At 29.5% G+C, this 19,722-nt stretch overlaps 1 protein-coding gene across 4 annotated transcripts in view; it reads left to right on the top strand.

The window, feature by feature from the left end:
• LOC119634798 (homeobox protein homothorax) overlaps positions 1-19,722 on the top strand; it is a 289,120-nt gene that overhangs the window by 71,608 nt on the left and 197,790 nt on the right. For 3 of the 4 annotated variants that reach the window (XM_038029184.1, XM_038029183.1, XM_038029182.1), the window contains exon 6: positions 1,649-1,834. In XM_038029184.1, the coding sequence (XP_037885112.1) occupies positions 1,649-1,834 (186 nt within the window). Of the gene's footprint in view, positions 1-1,648; positions 1,835-3,710; positions 3,858-19,722 lie in introns of those variants that run through there. The other variant, XM_038029185.1, reaches the window with a different exon arrangement.

The following is a 19,722-nucleotide window of genomic DNA, read 5'->3' as shown; positions in this document are numbered from 1 at the left end:
AACTTTATCAATGTATCTTAAAAATTACGACTTGTAAATTGAACACCAGAAAGACGGACAGACAGGCTTCCGCATAAACTTCATATAGCCTTGTATCACACGTTGTATATGAAAGTGAAAGTCTTAAGAGTATGTAAAATATATTTTCACAGATTTAGGGGGAAAAAAAAAACTGGTTGGGTGACAACATTCTAAAGGCAATGCTTCTATTTGGAAGGGTGCCCGTTATTGTTCCAACTTTAGCTCGCCATTTTGCATCTCGAACAATTGCCCAAATATTTTTTAAAAATATGACTCAAAATCTAGGAACTATTTTCTCATTTTTTGTACAAATAGATTTGAAAATCAATTTGAAATTGTCGTTTGAAAAATTTGGCCGTAGAATCGACAAATTCGGAAATCATGTAATGGCCACTAGAGAATGTTATTCCGAAGCAATTATTAAAATTTTGCGAAAATGAAAGCAAAATTACCAATAGTTCGATGAACGTGAAACCAACGTTATCAAGAAAAGCGCTTTTGATGTTTCACGTGGCTGTGACATCGCTATATGTATATAGCTATATATTCGAAAGATTCGGATCATTTGAAATCTTGCCACGCCCACAGCAGTCGTTTTATACCATTTTTGAAAATTTTGCAGATTATATAAGCCAATAATAGAAAGAGAAGGCAGCACACTACCCCTTAAGCCGAGTCGACTTCTAGCAGCCGGCAAAATTATATTAAAGGTCGAACAACATATAATTATCTTAACAGTAAAAGATAGACTTAATACATTTTTTCATGTTGTGATCATGTGGTCCGAAGAGAAGAAAACAGTATAGAAATTGTCAGCCGCGCCTTACTTTTCGATTGGAGAAGTTTTTGCAAATCAGTATCTTAACTTGTTATACCCGTTTGGACAAGGATCTTCATTAGCACGTAAAGCCCAAAAATTTTCAATATATTGAGGGTAATACCAAAATGGTTCCTCTTTTTGGGAAGCACCTGTTTTCACGACTTCCATCAAAGCAGCGTAATCTGCGGAACTATAGGATTGAGGGCACATTTATCTTTGGATAAAGAAAGGTTAGAAAGGCAATCATAAAGTAACCATACCCTCCTTTCCAACCATTTCGTGAGAAGATAAAGTAGACAAAAGCTTGAGAATTCCTCAAGAAAAAGGAAATATTTGAAGAATTTAAAAAAGGGATTGTACTCAGCAAAGATGCAAAAGGAGCTAAGTAAGACTGGAGTTGTAGGAGTAGGTAATCACACACAGTCATGGTTGTTAGCATTTTTACCCGTAGAAGATTAATGAAAGATGATACTAGCAGTTCATGAAGCCACCACTTTAAGCGAAGGCGGTTTACAACAACTTACAGCGTAACATAATTTTAAATGTTGTGTTATGCTTGTTAATAGGACAACAGGAGAGTTTCTATTATCCTATATATATATATAAATTTTATAATTATAAATATACTCTAAAATAAATATAATATATTGAATAAAAAATAATTTTTCTTGTTTTTTTTCTCCATTTTCTCTTTCTGCTCTTTTCGTTTTTTGTTCTTCTCTCTCTCTCTCTCTCTCTCTCTTCTCTCTTTTTGTGCATCTCTATTATTGGTTGTGTGCATTAATGCGCGCGGCACACGCATTCTAGGTACATGAATTATGCGATAATTTCTGTCACCGATATATCTCATGTTTAAAGGGTAAAATGCCAATAGATTTAGTGATTGACGAACGGGACACCACCAAACCACCAGAATTGGGTTCAGCTAATGGTGAAGGAAGAAGTAATGCCGATTCGACATCACACACCGATGGAGCTAGTACACCAGACGTTGTGAGTACCCCCTTCGCGGGAGCACATGGTCCTATATTGGCGAGCTACAATGCGGTGGTGCACCCATGTTCGTAGTACGATAACGACCTTCTTGCAAAAACGAAGCGGGTGCTCACAATGCCCTGGGATTAAAATTTAAAAATAATGAAAAAATAATAATAATAAAAAAAAAACCTAAACATAAAAAATAAAAACAAAAGTGTAAATTACCAAAAACAAAATACGAAAACTAAAAAAACAAAAACAAAATTACAACAAAACAGAAACGTATTAAAACCACGTTATAAAAAAGAAGAAGAAATTAAAAAAAAAGAAAGATTGCAACACGTATAGCAAAAATCGTCTACGAAACAAATATAGAGCCATGAACGCGAGAGCACACTCACACACACCGCCAACCACCACTGTGATTTATGTTGCGATGAAGCCCCCCATGCCAAGCCAACAAAATACAGCCAACCAATACAGTACAACCAGTCAACGAAGCATAAGAGCTTTTGCCAAAAAAACAAAAAAAAAATACAAAAAGCAAAACAAACACAAAAAGCAACAACAAAAAACCGAATGAAAATGAAAACATATATAAAACACAGCCAAGCCAAAAAGTGCGTATAAATAAATTGGAATTGAAACTGGCCAGCAATTGGGAAAAAGCAAATGAACGTAAGGAAATGCTATGAAAAAGAAACAAACATTAAGAGACATATATATATCTATATATATATATATATATATATATATATATATATATATATATGTGAAAAAATAAGAGTAAAGATACAAGAGAGAGAAAAATGAAAAAAAAAGTAAAGCAAAACCAAGCAAAGCTTATTTATGGTTTTACTGACGACAGAATGGGGCACAAAGTTAATCCTATTTTTACTATACGTGCTGCAATACTTTCCTTTTTTTTAAGGTCTGGATTCTCTTTAAAAGAATTTTTATCATATGGTCCTGATATTGAAGTGAAAACGAAAACAAAAATATTTTTGCAATTCAATGGCAATAATTGTTAAAACCAAAACAGCATTTGTTCTAAAAATTACATAAAGATTACAACAAATAATTAAAACAAAATTTAAAATAAATAAATAAGTATAAAATATTTTTGTTTAAAGATAATAGAGATTATAAATATAATGTAAAAAAAAAAAAAAAAAAAAAACAAGAAAACGAAAAGTAAGAAAATACAAACATTTTGCAAAGTAAAAAGTACCACAACTACTACAAGAAGAACGACAACAAAAAAGCAGCAACAAAAATATAAATAATTTAATATAACAGAAAAATCAGAACAAGAAACACAACTTCGTTTTTGCAAGAGGCCCATATAGCTCGCCAATATAGAATATATGTAATAATATATAATTAATATCATTAATATTATATATATATATATATATATATATATGTATATAAATATATATTGTATATATATATGTATTAATATGTATATATATATATGTATACATAATTTTTTTAACCCCTACTAACTTTTAACTCTCACTTCAACAGTTATTTATTTTTTAAAAGAATTTTTTATTCTTTGATTTAATTCTTTTTAATATATTTTATAATTATTAGCAATTTTTTGCGACTGGTGTATATAGTTCTCTGATTTTAACTTGTTTTCCTGTCTCTTTTTCTCTCTCCCAATGTGCTTATATGTGCATTTCTCTTTCTCGTTCTCACTTATTCTCATTTAATTCTGATGACAATGCGTACGTGTGTGTGTATGTGTGTGTGTGTGTGTGTGTGTGTTTATTGAATTGTTATTTAAATGCATAAACACACAAACCCCTACAACTTTTTTTTTCATTTTTTTTATTTTTTTTATTTTCCCTTATGAAACTAATAAAAACAATGATAATTAAAGGATCATCAACAACAACAACAACAACAATTTAATCCATTGGAACAAACTTATGCCACTTATCGGATTAAAAATGAGGCAGATTTTTAAATGTTTTTGTAGAATTTTTTTTTTTTGTTTAGGTTTTTTTTAGATTTTTTTTTTTTTTTTGTCAAAAACAGTAAAGCAAGGATTTTTTTTCATTCCCCTTACCATCACCATACATACAAACATAATAATATTAACAAGTATACGATTTTTCTAAAAACCTAAAAGCAAAAAGGAAACGTCCCTCTAGTTTCTTTAAAAAAAAAAAAAAAAAAAAAAAAAAAACTTGCCAAACAAATCATTTACTTTTTTATTATTCGCTATTGATTTTTTATGAAACAAAAAAAAAAACGAAAGAAAAAACTTAAGTTCAAATGCCAAGTATACGAATATCTTTAACAAAAGGAACTAAAATACAAAGGACACATAAAAAATAATAAGAAAATGTAATATATTTAAAAATATATTTAAACGCATATAAATATATATATATAAAACAATATTTTAAAATTCTTACTATTAACTAACCTACCTAACCTAACGTTTCACATACACGAACACTTACACCTCTTCTAACATCCAATCTACTTAAAAAAAAACTTACATTATAGTACATTAAAGGAAAGAAACGATCTTGAGACCGTAAACGATATACGTAAAAAGCACTCTTTGCTTCAGTAAGTAAAGGGTTATCCTTCTTTTTTTTTTATACATATACACAATACATAGATACATTTATACATATACATATACATAGATAAAAAAAATAAAAAGAAAAAGGAAAAAAAAAAAATAAATGCTAAACTACTAATACCTTAACTACTTAACAGTCATAGTTACTATAACAATAAAACTTCGGTAGCTATGGTCCTTCTACTGAATGAGTATTAAAAGCGATAATAAGGAGAGTTTTTTCATTATTATTATTATTATCATCACTTTTTTGTTTTCAAAAAAAAAAAAAAAGAAACTTCTTTTCCCCCTCTCTAGAATGTACTTAAAAAACTTTATGCTCTATTTCTACATACGTACATAAACATATATATATAAAAAAATAAATAAATATTTATTTAGATGAATCCGACTAAAAACCTTTAAAACCTAATACAATTAGTGATTAAGACTTAAATCTAAAGAATATGTATAAAAAGCTATATGGGCTCATGAAAAGGAAAACGCGTTTAAACAAAAAATTCTTTAAAAAAAGTCTTCTTTTAAATAAATTTTTTTTTTTTTATTTGTTAAAGAAAAGTTTTCAAAAATTTTCTTTAAAAAATAGTTGTTGTACTTTATATTTATATATATAAAACAAAAAACAAAAAAAAAAAAAAAGCTATAGAATTTTATAACATTAAAGAAAAAAAAGCATTGCTTTGTTTGTTTTAATTTTATAAAAAAAAATAAAAAAATCTTCAAATAAAAAATCTTTTACTTTCTTGTTTATTGTTATTTTCTGTTATTATTAATTTAAAAAAAAAAAACAAAAAAAACAAATCTCCATTTTACAAATCGAGTAAAAACAGAAAACTGAAATACGTAATTTTCATTAGGTGATATTTTAAATAATTTTTTTTTTTTTTTTTAAATTTGTCTACAAATATTATTTTTATTTTATATTATTATTGATTGATTGCTTTATGTAAGGAGAAAAAGATTTTTTTCATAAATACTTTTGTTTTGATTATTATTATTTTTTTTTTTTTATTTTTTATTTTTTTTATGAATTAGTCGTTTAGCGAAATTGTAATTAAAACGCAATCAAAATCAAGTTTTACAAACTTAATAGAAGAAAAAAATAAATGAATAAATAATCTAAAAATCCTAAAAGAAAATAATTTTCTTTCTAAAAAACGAAACATTTTTAATTATTTGTATTGTACATTAATAAAAAGATAAAAAAATAAATCCATAAAAGTTTAATACTATTCTTTAATATATATATATATATATATATATATATAAATATATACATAAAATAATGAAAAAAAGCGAAAAATAATAAATGAATAAAATTTAGCCAATAAAAAGGATATATATGTATATATATATATATCTATATATATGTATATATATAAATGTATATATATATATATATGAGATATTGAATATATTTCAAAAATAAAACTTGAGAAAAAATTTAAAAACATTATCTTTTCCTGATTTTTTAATCCCCGAAAATCTTGAATAGTGGCAGCAATCATCATCAACAAATATTACAACAACAATTACAAGAAAGTGTTGGAAACACTTTGGAGTTCCGGAGAAACCTTTAAGTAATTATTGAAAAAAATTTAAAAAAAAAAGAAAGCAAATCTATTAAGTACAACAATTATTTTTTCTTCTATATTTTTTTTTTTATGAACAAAAATGTAAAAAATGCTAATAGCTTGGATACGCATAATCAACGAATAGTTTATTAGAGTTTAACTGCATTTTTTCTGGTGCTACGTCCGCAAATGTCTTGCAATAGCCCTAAGTTGAACTTTTAAAAACCAGTTTTTTTTTTAGTTATAAAAACCTAAAACATAAAAGACATATAAAAAGAATATACTGTAGCAAGCAGACGTTTGAAGGTGTAAACCAGTAGAACGTGCTTCTCCGTTCCTATATATTCCATTCTTGACTACTCTGGATGAGCATGTCTTCTAATTGTCCTTCCGGCCGTTATGCTATGCTATGTAATTCTTGAAAATCAATAAACTGATTTCATTCCAAAATTCATTGGTATAAGTATTCCTGATGATCCTAATTAGCGACTTAAAGACTTTTTTACGTGTTATCGAACATTTCCTGAGAAATTTACGTAACATTAGCTCCTGAGGCAATGGTATCAACAATGAATTGTCATTAATCGTTTCTAGATAGAAAGAAATTATATCCTCTTATGTAGCAAATTTTTTGACGCCCACAACCATATTAAAAATTCATATTTTTTATAAAACTTCATCGAATTCCTCGTATATCTCTAAGCACTTGAAAGTATAACGGAATGTGTGCAATAGTCCTATATAGCTTTTTCATTAACAAAGTTCAACGTCTTGATACGATTTAATTAATAATTTTTTGATATAATTCTAAGTAAATCCTTGCATGGATGTAATTAGTTTAATTAATCCTAGTATGAGTAGAGTTTGAAATCGTGAAAGATTTCAATGATTTGTTTATTCAGACTCAATCAACTTCGTCAGTGACGATTAATCAAAAAATGTACAAATGTTTAATCGCCTCGGGACGAGTATCCGTTGTTCAACCGTTAGAAAGAGCGTTTCAACGCATATTGACTCTTTATAATAATTAAATATATAAATCGAGTATTAGTTTTCAAAGCATTAGCTTGGCACGAAATAAATGTTCGCCTTCTCCCATTTTTCAACAAACACAAAGGAAGCGTAACGAAATTTCTCTGAATTCAATGTCTTACTCAACTTTTCATTTATGTAAATTTAAAAAGCTAAAGGAAAGATTTCCAATTTTGGAATCGACAATATTGTAAAATTATTCTCTAGTCTCTCTGTAGATGTTCTTCGTAAGTAGCTCACTGTATCTTATTTGAGTAATTAACTATTCCAGTAGTTTTAGGCCAGAATGAAGATTCCTAGCAAAACCCGATTAGTTCTATACAAATACAGAAGGGGCTTTTGACTGGAATACTGAAAGTTCTGTACCTACAACAACTCTTCATTATATGTCCGGATAAGACAAGGATTATAATTCGAAGTGCTTTTATATACATATTTCACACAGTGATAGAATACCCTATGTTTACCATAATGGCTCAAAGGTCAGATATTTTTGTTAAAAAACTCAAGCACTGACACTGTTACTATTCTATTGAATTTAAATTGCCAATGTCTTGTCTATAAGATAGATTTATATTAATTTTTATTACAAATCGAATATATTGCAATATTTTACATCGTATTGTTAATAAATGGAAACCGTAAACTGTACTTTTTCCGCTTTCGAAAATATAAATTTCTTCTGCAATAATATGATATACATTTCTTTTACAAATGCAATACTAATTGAAATAAATAAGTATTGGAAAGTTAACTAAAGCTTAGTACGTTCAATTTTGAAATGTATATCATATATCTGGACAAAGATAAACACACCAAAACAAAATTAAATTTGACTTAATTTCAAACTATATCGCCATCAAATTCAAATAATTATTTTTTATTTTCAAAATTTGCGATATCAAAAAAAAAGAGTTTTTCTTATAAAACCGATATTTTTCGACAGAGAAATCTTTTAAATTTGCCCATTAAAATAATATACTAATAAAATATGCTTACTTACAGACAATATCTGAAAATGAGAAAAAATTTGCTTGCTTTACTGATCACAAAAACTAAAAGTAGTATTTGTATAAAAATATTTTTGCTAAAACTTTCCATTCATTAATAAAAAAGAAAAAAAAAAAACAAAAATATCTTAATTTATATTGGAAAACAATCTCTCGAAGTGGAAAAGAAAAAAAAAAAAGCCTATTTATTGCATTAGTTAACTATTACAGCTGGCGATAATAATCAACGTTGGTCTACAATAAGCGTGTGCCGACCACCTAGCAGCACCAGTGGTAGTCGACGACGAGCAATGGCTTTCATACAAAATTTTCATTTAGGTCAAGTGTGCGTTTATATTTATTAAATTTACAACATCTGCTAAAATATTTCGGGTTTTTTTTTTTCTTGTGAGACTTGAAACTGAATTTTGTAGTATTATGCAGTACAGAACCATGATCATATTACAGGAATATCAAATTTATTGCATACATATATAAATAAGTGTATAAAACTGCAAAATATGAACGAGAAGAAGAAGAAGAAGTAAACTCAGATATATGCGTGCGTTTGTTGTAGAATATATATATTTGTATAGGTATTAAAACATTGAATATGAATATATATATATTTATACCATATATATATAGATATGAAAGACACCCCCTACTTGCGACAGAATTGATGCCACTGAAGATGGCACACTTTTCAAATCAGCTTAACAATCAAGATCATATAACAGTTAAAATTTCATAGTTATTCACACTCAGATATACGGTAGCAAAAAAATAAAAAAAGGAAAAAAAAAAAACATCTGCAAACATAATGAGAAAGCAATATGATGTATAAGCGTGTATGAGTGTAACACAATATTAATACAGTTACTTAACTAAAATAAAAAGTAAGTCACGCCTAAGCTTGAGCGTTACACCATTAAATAGTAACGAGAAGCTTTATACTCATACACAATATATATGTACATGTACATATATATATATATAGATGAAAAAGAGAAAAAAAGTGTTGAATTTTGTTTTTTTTTTTTTTTTAAAAAAGTTTATGACTTTTGTTGCCTATTGTTTTCTTTTTTATTGCTATGTTGTTGGCTATTGTTGTTTTATGTGCCAGAAGTGTGACAAAACATGGTTGTTTACATATATGCAGCGAAGCAAAACTGAACTAGACAGTCGATTGCACGCATACACATACGTGTAAATAACTCACTTCCACCTATTCGTAAATGTATAAAGCTTAGGTAAATTTGCATGTTTTTCAAAAAGTGAAGGCGTGTAAAACAAAAATTCTTCGATATCTTTTCTTATGTTTTTAATATTAGTACCCTGCACCCACTCGCTTAAAACATCTATATCGTCTAGAAGCAGAATGCTTCCAGCATTCTAACTAAGTGCTTGACTAGTGTTACGCTATTTTTGTTGTCTTTTTCATCCATCAGCAAAACTAGTCCTAGTCTGCTCATAAGTTATTTTCTACGTTAAGTGGTTGCCTAAGTTGTCAGTGGGTTGTTATGGTGTTCGCTTGTGCCCTTGATGGTGGGTGCAGTGTGTGTGTCATTCTGTTTTGGTGAAATTAAAAACTTTTAACTTATTTTGCAATTTACATATGAAGGTAAAGAAACCTTTAATTTGCAAAACAACATCATGTAACAGTAATAACAGCTACAACAACAGCTACAACAACAACAAAAATGAAAAACAATAAATCTGTAGTTTCCTTGTGAAAGTAATCTGATGATAAAAATCTAAATATGATGTGTGGTTTGGATTTCTGTTTCTGATGCTTCAAGAGCGTTTCATTTGTCCTTTATATAGAGCGTCACATAGTCTGCCAAAAAATTAAAACCGCAAGATATCCCCGGTAGGTTGAAATTAAGGCAAAAAGAAAAAAAAAAAAAAAAACAAAAACAAAAAAAAAAAAAATCCCAAAAAAAAAAAAAACAGAAAAAACAGAAAAATCAGAAAAACATCAGACCAAGTGTAGTGCTAGGTAAAGACACATACATGCGTGGACATGTGCGGGCATATGTGTTGAAATTCTTTTAACCCGTTTTCGTTGTGCAAGATTTTTGCGATTATAGTGACGCTTGTGATTTTAACACATCACTCTCGAAAATTGTGCACTCATTTGTGAAAGCCCTGTCTGTGATTTAACCACAAATCTGAGCAACAACAAGTTCAACACAATAACAACAATATTCAGTAACAATAGCAAAAAAAAAAAAAAAAAAAAAAAAAAAAAACCTACAAAGGCATATATTTTTATATAAAATTCAAGTCCAAGGTTTTTTATTTTTGTTTTCTTTTTTCTTTTGTTGTTGCTTTGCTGTCAAAAGAAGCCTTAAAAGTGTAGATTTTTGTTACTTGACAAAAATTTTTATTGAAAATTTTAGAACCTTCAAAACGTGTTGCGTTTTATTTCAATAAAATTTCCAAAAAAAAAAACAAAACAGCTCAACAATTTAAAATGAAGAGGAAAAAGTTGAAAGAAAAAAAAAAAGAAAGACGTAACAGCAACAAACATTTGAGACATTTCACGATTTTATTATGTATGAAGTGTCGCGTCTGCAAAAATGTTTTGGTTTTTGTTCTTCGGTTTTCAGTTCTCTTGAAAACTCAACTTGAAACCAAAAAATTCTGATTTCTGAACGACCACAAAAATGTCATCATCATCATTATCATCATCGGGGTAACTACATTGTCAACAGTGTCACCACCAACAAGCTCTGTTAAATCCAACTTCAATTTTACTGCCATTACTGCCATAGTATCGCCATTATCATCATCATTATCATCATCATCGTCATCATCACCATCATCACCATGATCATCGTCATCAACATGATCATCGGTATTATTATTATTGTCATTCGTATGCGTTTTGGTCGATCTAAAATTTCAGTTGTCAATGTTTCAATACAATACAGAAAACAATACAATACAACAATGCATGAAAATACAATGTTGTAGTTGTTATATTTGTTTTTTTTTTTTTTTTTTTCTCTCTCTCTTTTCAGTTCATCTTGTTGTTGTCGTTTTGTTGGTCAAATTTTAATTCACAAAAGTCAAAGATATAGAATAACAATAGCAATAACATCATCAATAGTCTGGTGGCACAGCAGAACAAGTTTTGAATTTTGTTTTTTTCTCGTGTTTTTTTTTGTTTCTTAAGTTTTTGTTTTTCAATTTTCGTTTTCAAAACGCGTTTGAAATTTTAAATTTAAAAAAAAAAAATAAATAAAAGACGAAAAATTCATTGTTTATAAGTTACGTTCTGTTCTGTTGCTATTGCTGTTGTTAAGATTTGTATTTATTTTCGTCAATTACTTAGTGTGGCAGTATAAACACTCTTCGCTTTACTCGGCAACACACACAATTGTTGTCACAATTGCGAAAGACTTATGACCGATCAAAATAAAAGTTTTAGATTCGAACATAAACACCGAAATCCTCACCGCTTCAAACGAAAATTCTTAAGTGTTTCTCAAACTAACAATAAATTTTAAAATTACAAATACATATATAGTACAGCGGTCTACGAAAGAGAGGTTACTGTTGTGAACGCTTTAAACCCACTGTATGCGATGACAAACAACAAAACTCAACATCGCTCTCGAGGACTGATTATTAGTCGGTGCACGGATGTGTCCGTTCTCTGATAAGAGCAAGGCCCATGTTAAAGCTTTACCAGACGCCCGCTTGCGATACAGCTCTACGGCAGAGCAAGTGAGCAAACGCGCTCACAGACCAATGAAATCCACGAAAACACTCCCACAATAGGTCGCAACTTTTGTCAAGACGAAGTTAGAAGATTGCTTCGGTGGCACTTGATACCTGATAGTGGTACAAATAAATTAGAACAAACTTGTGAAAAGTTGTAGTGAACATAGGAAAAATGTAAGACGATAGACGAAGAAGAGAGAAAAAGGAAAAAGCATAAAAGTATCTCAACAAGTCTCCGCGGAATTTATTATAAGCTATTATAAGTGACTCAGAGATCTTTGGCTTTGCTTTAAATCGAATTTTGAATACTTTCACTTATGCTGCAATTCGCTTATGCCTACAATTGTCTTATATCCATTATCTACCAAGAAAATCTTAAGCTTTCCGACATAGTTTGCTTTGAAAAATTGAAGAAAAAAAAAATATTTCCCATTCTCCATTTTTTGACAAGTAAAAATCCACTTACTAAGTGGAAGGCTTTAGATCTAATAAGTCTTCGAACATTTGCTTGTGCTAAGACCTAACAAGCCAACTAGCAATGTTTTATTGGGCGAGCTTGTGGCGTTTTTTTATTTATTTTTATTTATTTTTTTTATTTATATTTATAGTTATTTAAAAAAGTACTCGAATGAAAGTTTTTTTTCGATTTTTTGAATTACAATTTTTCGCTTCTTATCAGATATCTAGGCAACACTCAAAATGAGCTGAAATTGTCGCATCCCAAACGCTTCGAAAAATGATTATAAATCGATTTAAACTTTTCTGTCAAATTACTGTCCATATGGCAATGTATGTAGACCGACAAAACTTCATTTTTCAGATATTCTTTTGAGAATTGGTGCATTGACATACTTTAGGCTCATGAACACTGGACGTTTTAATTGGTGAAAACCATTGTTTAAGCAATTCGCATACATCACCTGGTTGCACTTATCAGATTATAGAGTTTTAACTTGAAGGCGAAGTTCAAGAGACAGAAATTTGTGGCAAGGGTTTAACGTGGGTTCCTGCCTGAAAAGCTTAACCCCACGGTGGCCCAAGCCACTTTTAAGCGTACTACGCCCCCTGGCGAGTTAGACAATCCCCACAGAGTAGGGGCCTAAACAGCACCAGAGTCCAGAACAGTTTATTGTGTATGGAACAATAAACCCCACTCTGGTCAATGGCGAGGCCTAGCTGCACTCAATTGTTCCATTTTAGCTAAGAACTCGCCAACCACAACCACCACGAGTACTCCCCGAAGGGCCGCACCCAAGCAGTCAGGACTCACAAATTGATCAACTGACTGCTTCCGCCATAAGGCTACCACTGTGCTGTTGATCAATTACCACCATTACCCGCAGGCATCCGTGACATGTGTTCAAAAGTAAAAATAGGTAAAAGGGGAAAACTTATTCGTCATATCCCTTTTCCATTTTTGCATGTATTAATTAATTTACCAGACATCTTCTATCAATCGGCCAAAGGGAAGGCCGTCCGTCAATTCCTTTTTGCATTATAGAGTTTTAAATTGAAGGCGAAGTTCAAGGGACAGCTGGAACATATCTTGATAAGTGATATGAATTAGCAAAGCGGAAATAATGACTCGACAATTTCTCTCCTGATAGTACACTCTAATAGTGTAATGAACAATACTGTCGGACAAACGTTAAAAATAGAGATATTCTTCATTATGGCGAGTGGGGCTTGCTTGCCAATAGTATTGTATCGTATTGGATAATTAAGTGAAGGAAAAGTTCAGTTTCTTCATCATCAAAAATGGAAAAATGGTGCTATAAATGTAGAAAGTTGTATGCTTTTCACTAAGAATGAATTAGGGCGTAAGTGTCCCCCTAAGAAGAAGACAATCATATTCAAGGAAATCAAGTTTTTTGATTTTTCTCTTATTTTAATCGTTTTTTTTTCGCAACTATCTTACCTACTCTGTAAGCTACTCATCAGAAATTGAATTGATTCAGAATTCACGACCGTTAGAGATGAATGGCTTATATTTCTTTGCAAAACTTTCAACTGTGGTTGTTCCTAACCTTTCTATTATATATCTCCTCATTCGTCTACGTCATGTAACTTTTGAATTTTTTTTGGATATTACTTCATAAAATATACTTCAACGATAGTTTAGGCTAAACGGTGTACACTATTGAGAATGAATTCGATCCGATTACTTTTATGACTATTCGTCATATAAAATTTACTGTTTACTTACTGTTTATAGAAAAAAAATTCGTAAATTCTTAATATATCACAAAAGAAATGAGTCCGAAATTTTAGTACTTTAGTACACTAAGACTATTGACATTTTTAAACACTAACCAACTCATTGGTTATCCCAAATTTAAATCGCACATCACTTTTTTTTTTTCTTTTTTTTTTTAGTATTCGCTTTAATAATATAATATAAAACATAATAGACTTAATTAAAAACCAAAAAAAAAAAAAGAAAAAAAAGGTGAAGACAGAAAAATGACAAAAATTAATTGAAATTCTTTTTTGATAGGTTTAAATAAAAAATATTTTAACTTGAAGCAAAAAAAAAAAAAGCAAGCATTATAACATTTCTATGAAAAACATTAAAAATTAATTATATTTTTCCATTTCGGATGGTAAATAGTAAAGCTTCAAAAAAAAAAAAAGTTAATAAAAAAATTTTAAGATTCAATAAAAAAAAAAATGCTAAAGAATAAACAACATTCAAACAGAAGCCGCTCTCGGTCGTCTAATGCTTGTTATAAAATACCGAAATTCTGAAATGAAAAAGAAAAAAAAAAAAAAATCGTTTAGTGGTTTTGATTGTTACCTACTGACGAGGCACCATGAACTGTTTGAATACTTTTGTATACATACATAAGCGTACATATATATAGACAGACAACTATAAACCAATATGTTATAAGCGTATCAAGGTTGACAAAAATCGTTGCGTTTACGTTGACAAAATTCTATGGAAATTTATGCCAAAAACCTTTGGCCAAAAAGAAAAAATAAAAAGAAGCAAAAATGAAATAAAACTTAAAATGCCTTACGAGTTAAAGAAGAAAAAAAAAAAAAAAAAAACAAAAACCAAAGACAAACCAATCAACCAAAAATGGTTTCAATGAATGGAGGGATACGTTATCAAACATACCAGTACCAGCATATATACATATATATGTATATATATAGATATAGGTATATATATATCAGAGCATTAAAATTAGGCTTAACGGATAAAAATTCCTTTTTTTTTATGTATATATATGCATAAAAATTTTAAATTACAACAAAAAAGAAGCAGTATTCCTTTGCTGGTCAAACCGCATAAGCCTTAAATCTTCTTAAAGGCTTAAAATACAAACTTATAGTTTTAAACTCACCTACTGTTTGTTAGGGATTTTTCCCTCGTTTTTTCTCTTTATTTTTTTTCTCTGTATACATACACATATATGTATATATATATATATATATATATATATATATAAAACGTTAGTCACACTAAACTTGCATATTACTACACTTTTAACAGCATTTACCAGTTTTTTTTTACCGTCATTAACTTACGTTAAGAGAAGAGTAAGGCGATGAAGAAGAAGACGAATGTTACGAAAGGAAAAAAATACACCTTAACAAAGAAAGAAACCTTATGTTTATCCAAAACATATAGTGAATTAACCTTTAATTACTATTAAAATACTAAGCAAAGAAAGTGTAAAAAAAAAAGAATTTTTTTTTTTTTTTTTCTATAAAGGCTGTGAGCTTTAAAGCTTAAACCAAGCGAAAGCCGCTTAAGCCTCATAGAAAACATGTTGCTTTAGAATGTGCTTTGAAGTTTCCATTAATTTAATGTTTATTTATAGGATAATTACTCAGTGCAAAGGTATTTACGATTACGATTACATTCGTTTACCACTGTTTCGCTTTCTTTTCGCTACGCTTAGATGTTCCGCAAATATTAAGCTACTCAAATAACACGGAAGGAGTGTAGGAATAAGAAGAGCCAACAGAAACAAAAAAAAAAAAAGAAAAAAAAAGAAGAAGAAGAAGGGATTTCTTTTGAAGACCGCCCAACAATTGTCTTAAACTAGGATTAACCCTTCCTTTGATACTAAATAGCCAGGCTATTTAAAGCCTTTTCTCTTCTCTCCTTTTGCCCTCTATTATCTACTATTGCTGTTCATGTTTAGGGCAATTCAATTATCCTTTGCGTGCAGTTAAGCAGTTTGATCAAAGTATTGACCACTTGTAAATTGTAATTTAATCTATCAATACACTTTGATGACGACAATGATGATAATAATAATGATGATGATAATGATGATGATGATGATGATGATGATGATGTTGGTTTTCTGTTTATAAGTGAATTTATATATATTTAAGTCGGTAGTGTTGGTTTAAAGAAAGGGGTTAAATGCCACATTTTAAGGACTTAAGTGCGTTTAATAGAATATTTGAGTAGTTTGTGGCCAAACAAAAACACAAATTATATAATGGATTTCATTCCTTTTACTTAACATGTTATTAAATATTAAATGCCAGCCACAACTTACACACACACACACACACACACACATACATGATATATATTTATTATTATTGCAATAATAAGGAGTAGACGAACTATATTTATTATATATAAAGATTTTTACAAATTTACAAAATGATTCGGATCAACTATCATCGAAACTCTTGTTTAATCAAATTTTTCAAAAATGAAGCGACGAACAAGATAAAATCTGTACATCAGATAGGGAGGCCTAACAATTTTCCTAAAACAACTATGCCTTTTAAGAGTATTTTTCTCTTTTTTTTTTGATAGTTTGCTGATTACTCAGAAAGACAGGCTTTAAAAGTCTAGAAACTCCTGAATTGGTTGCGATGACAATATGTCTTATGTTTTAACGAAATGTATTTATCCAAACCAAGTCAAAGCTAACAGATTTACATTAGAAATTCGTCAAAAGTTGTTTAAAGGGTAAAAAGTTTATCAAATTTCGATAGTGTTTTGAACTTCAGACTTTCAATAGCTGCAATTGAAAAACGGGAGCTAAATATCTGAATATTTCAAATACAGAAACATGAAGTATGTTTTTATAAAACATCTTCAACAGAGAGATAGATTGACGTTAAGAAAGTTGCGATTCCCTTTCACCTGGCAGATGTCATTATTTCTAAAACAACCACTGAACCGACTGAAAACTGGAAATTGGAAATATTTAGAGGCTTAAGAGCACTTTATCCAAAGTGTTGTCAAGGAGTGGTTTAGTTTTCTTATATATATATATTTATATATATATATATATATGTACAATTTGCTTATTTCAATATTAATCAACTTAAAATCAATTCAAGTTAGGAAAGAAATTTGAAATCTCATCAAAAATTCCATCATGTGTTTTATTGTCATTTTATGCAAATAGCATTAATGCTTAAGTAAGCTTTTCATACATTCTCGCCCTAACCGTACTTTTGCTCTGTTGATGAAAATATGACATTAATATGATTTAATGCATTAATTACCCGTCGCCTTGCTCGATCAACACTAAAACGAAAAGAAACGCCTTCACTAAAATTTGAAGGCAACTGTGGAAACCTTAAATATATTCAATAATTGTTATAGGAATAAAAGGGAGGAAACGCGTCTATTGCGGTGTGTGGTGTAAAAATCAATTGGCACCGTAGAGCTAACTATAACCTAATAGTGTTTGTATGTGTGTGTGTGTGTGTGTTTGTGTGTGGTTGCGTGTTATAAAAAGCACTCAAGGAAATCTAAGAAGCCAAATATGCCAAAAATTCTAAAAGTATGCAATATTTGCCACAACTCAACCCAATTCCCCAAAGCCCCGAAGAACAGGATTAATTCATGGTAGATAGGAGTAACAACGACAACGACAACAACAACAACAACAGTAACGAAAGAAAGAAAGTATTTTATAAGTATTTTTTTTTTTTTTAGCTGCTTACAGCGTGTAACATGACAAACGTGAATTTCCGTAAAAAGAAAAGACTCTTACACAACAGCTACACGCAGCTCACATACTTTTAAAAGCAAAAGCAACGTAATTGACGTCAATTCGGTTTTCGCACTGTGAATAACAAATCCATATACAAACAATATTCAGAGATAGTGTTATACGTTACACTCGCATATCCCTTCTTCGCAAGAGTTTTCGTAGCAAAGCCAAAAAGTATGCTTTGCTATGCCAGGCTTATTATCAGTTATGGGTCGTCGAAGAAAAAGGATATTGAAAATTATGTATGTATTATTGTAAATGTGTTCGGGAAGGAAGGCAAACATTACGTATTAATGGTTTTGTATTGTAATAAACCATAAAAAGCAAAATAACGCACCAGAAAAAGAAAGTCATGGAAATTTTTTTTTTCTATTTTTTTGTAAAAAAAAAAAAAAAAAAAATAAAGAAAAGAAAGAAGCATAAAATGAAAATGAAATAAATTGAAATGGATAAAAGTAGGTATGTGTTGCAGTAATAGGTATGTGTATAAAAATGTAAAACAGCCAATAATCAGGATTATAGAAATAATAGAATTCAAGGGCGGTTTGAGTTACATTCTGCTACTACTGCTTCGCCCCCTTTTTCAACGATGATCAACTAAGACGTGCTCATATTTCATTTATTAGTGAAAACGAATTTACCAACATTTTTATGAACGCATAGCAAGTACATACACTTGCACATATACTCAACCAATACTACAGTAAAGAATGTTAGAGATTCGCATGGAACATGAGCTTATTTGCTTAAAATATTCGACTTAAGTATTCGTTTAAAATTTTGTTATTTGTTTCTTTAAATTCTTCTTCACATCTCCTCGTCTTTACGCTGTTCAAGCTTATTTACATATAATTTTTATTTTTAATTAACTCCTTGACTGAAAGAGTTTATTAATTAACAAAATTTCCTTTTTCCGTTTTCTATTTTAATGACACTTTCACTTCCTTCAAAGTTGCGTCGGAATAAATGCTAGTCACGTATGTTCATTACTTTCCGTTTTCAAGGATAATTAAAAAACAAAATTATAATTAAAAATTTAAAAGCTTAAAAGCATTAAAACTTTTTTCAAAAAAAAAAAAAAATATTAAACAAGTTTTCGTCCAGACAAACCAACAAAATAAAAACGAACAAAAGACTTCTTCGACTTACTATTTGAAGATATATAGCAATTGTGAGTGAAGTTTAAATAAGGTTTTTAAGAAATCTCACAGATCTGTGCAATTTACTTTCTTCTTGAAATTGAATTTAAAGTTCTTCACAACGTACTCCTTAAGGTGATTATCCATTTAAGCAGTCCTGTTTTATCCTAAACCAACACGATGATAGCTCCTTTTTCTTGTGACTTTCCATTATACATTTATATTTATTCCTCAAAAAATTAAAATTTTAAATGTATATCATAATTTCGGACAAGAAAAAAATAAAGAGTAAATTACATTATCTTATAACTATAGCGAAAAGATTACAATGTCAATGTACTTAACATCGAGGATTCCAGGTATATTATTATTCTGAAACCTTTACTACCTCCAGAAGGAAGCTTCAGAGACTCTGTCAAGTAAAATACATATAGATTACAGTCTTGATCAGTATTACATCCTGAATAGATCTTGGCATCTTTTAAAATTTTAGCATGTTCTTCTCGCGATTGTTTCAACGAACAATCTGCAGCAACTTGAGTGCTATCTAAGGATTTCATCAAATGAAAATTTGTTTTTTTTTTACATGCTGTTAAGTATTTGATCACAAAGTTGGCTAAAGTTTCTAAATAGAGAAGGGGCGGAAGAAGGAGGTATTGGAGGTATACATATCTCTAGCGAATATAAATTCTTTTGGTGATTGATATCTAAGTAGAAGCTTTACAAGACAACTGAAAATCTTATATATTTCCAGTCGCTCATCTTAAGTATAAAAGCTGCGTTTGCTGCTTGCTTTCGAAAGTTGAAACAAACATTTTTAAAATTCTTTATACAAA

The sequence above is a fragment of the Glossina fuscipes genome, unplaced genomic scaffold (assembly GCF_014805625.2).
Source record: "Glossina fuscipes isolate IAEA_lab_2018 unplaced genomic scaffold, Yale_Gfus_2 3, whole genome shotgun sequence".
In the NCBI taxonomy this organism is placed as follows: domain Eukaryota; kingdom Metazoa; phylum Arthropoda; class Insecta; order Diptera; family Glossinidae; genus Glossina; species Glossina fuscipes.
The sequence above is the reverse complement of the archived record's forward strand: the minus strand, read 5'-3'. Positions and strand labels throughout refer to the sequence as shown.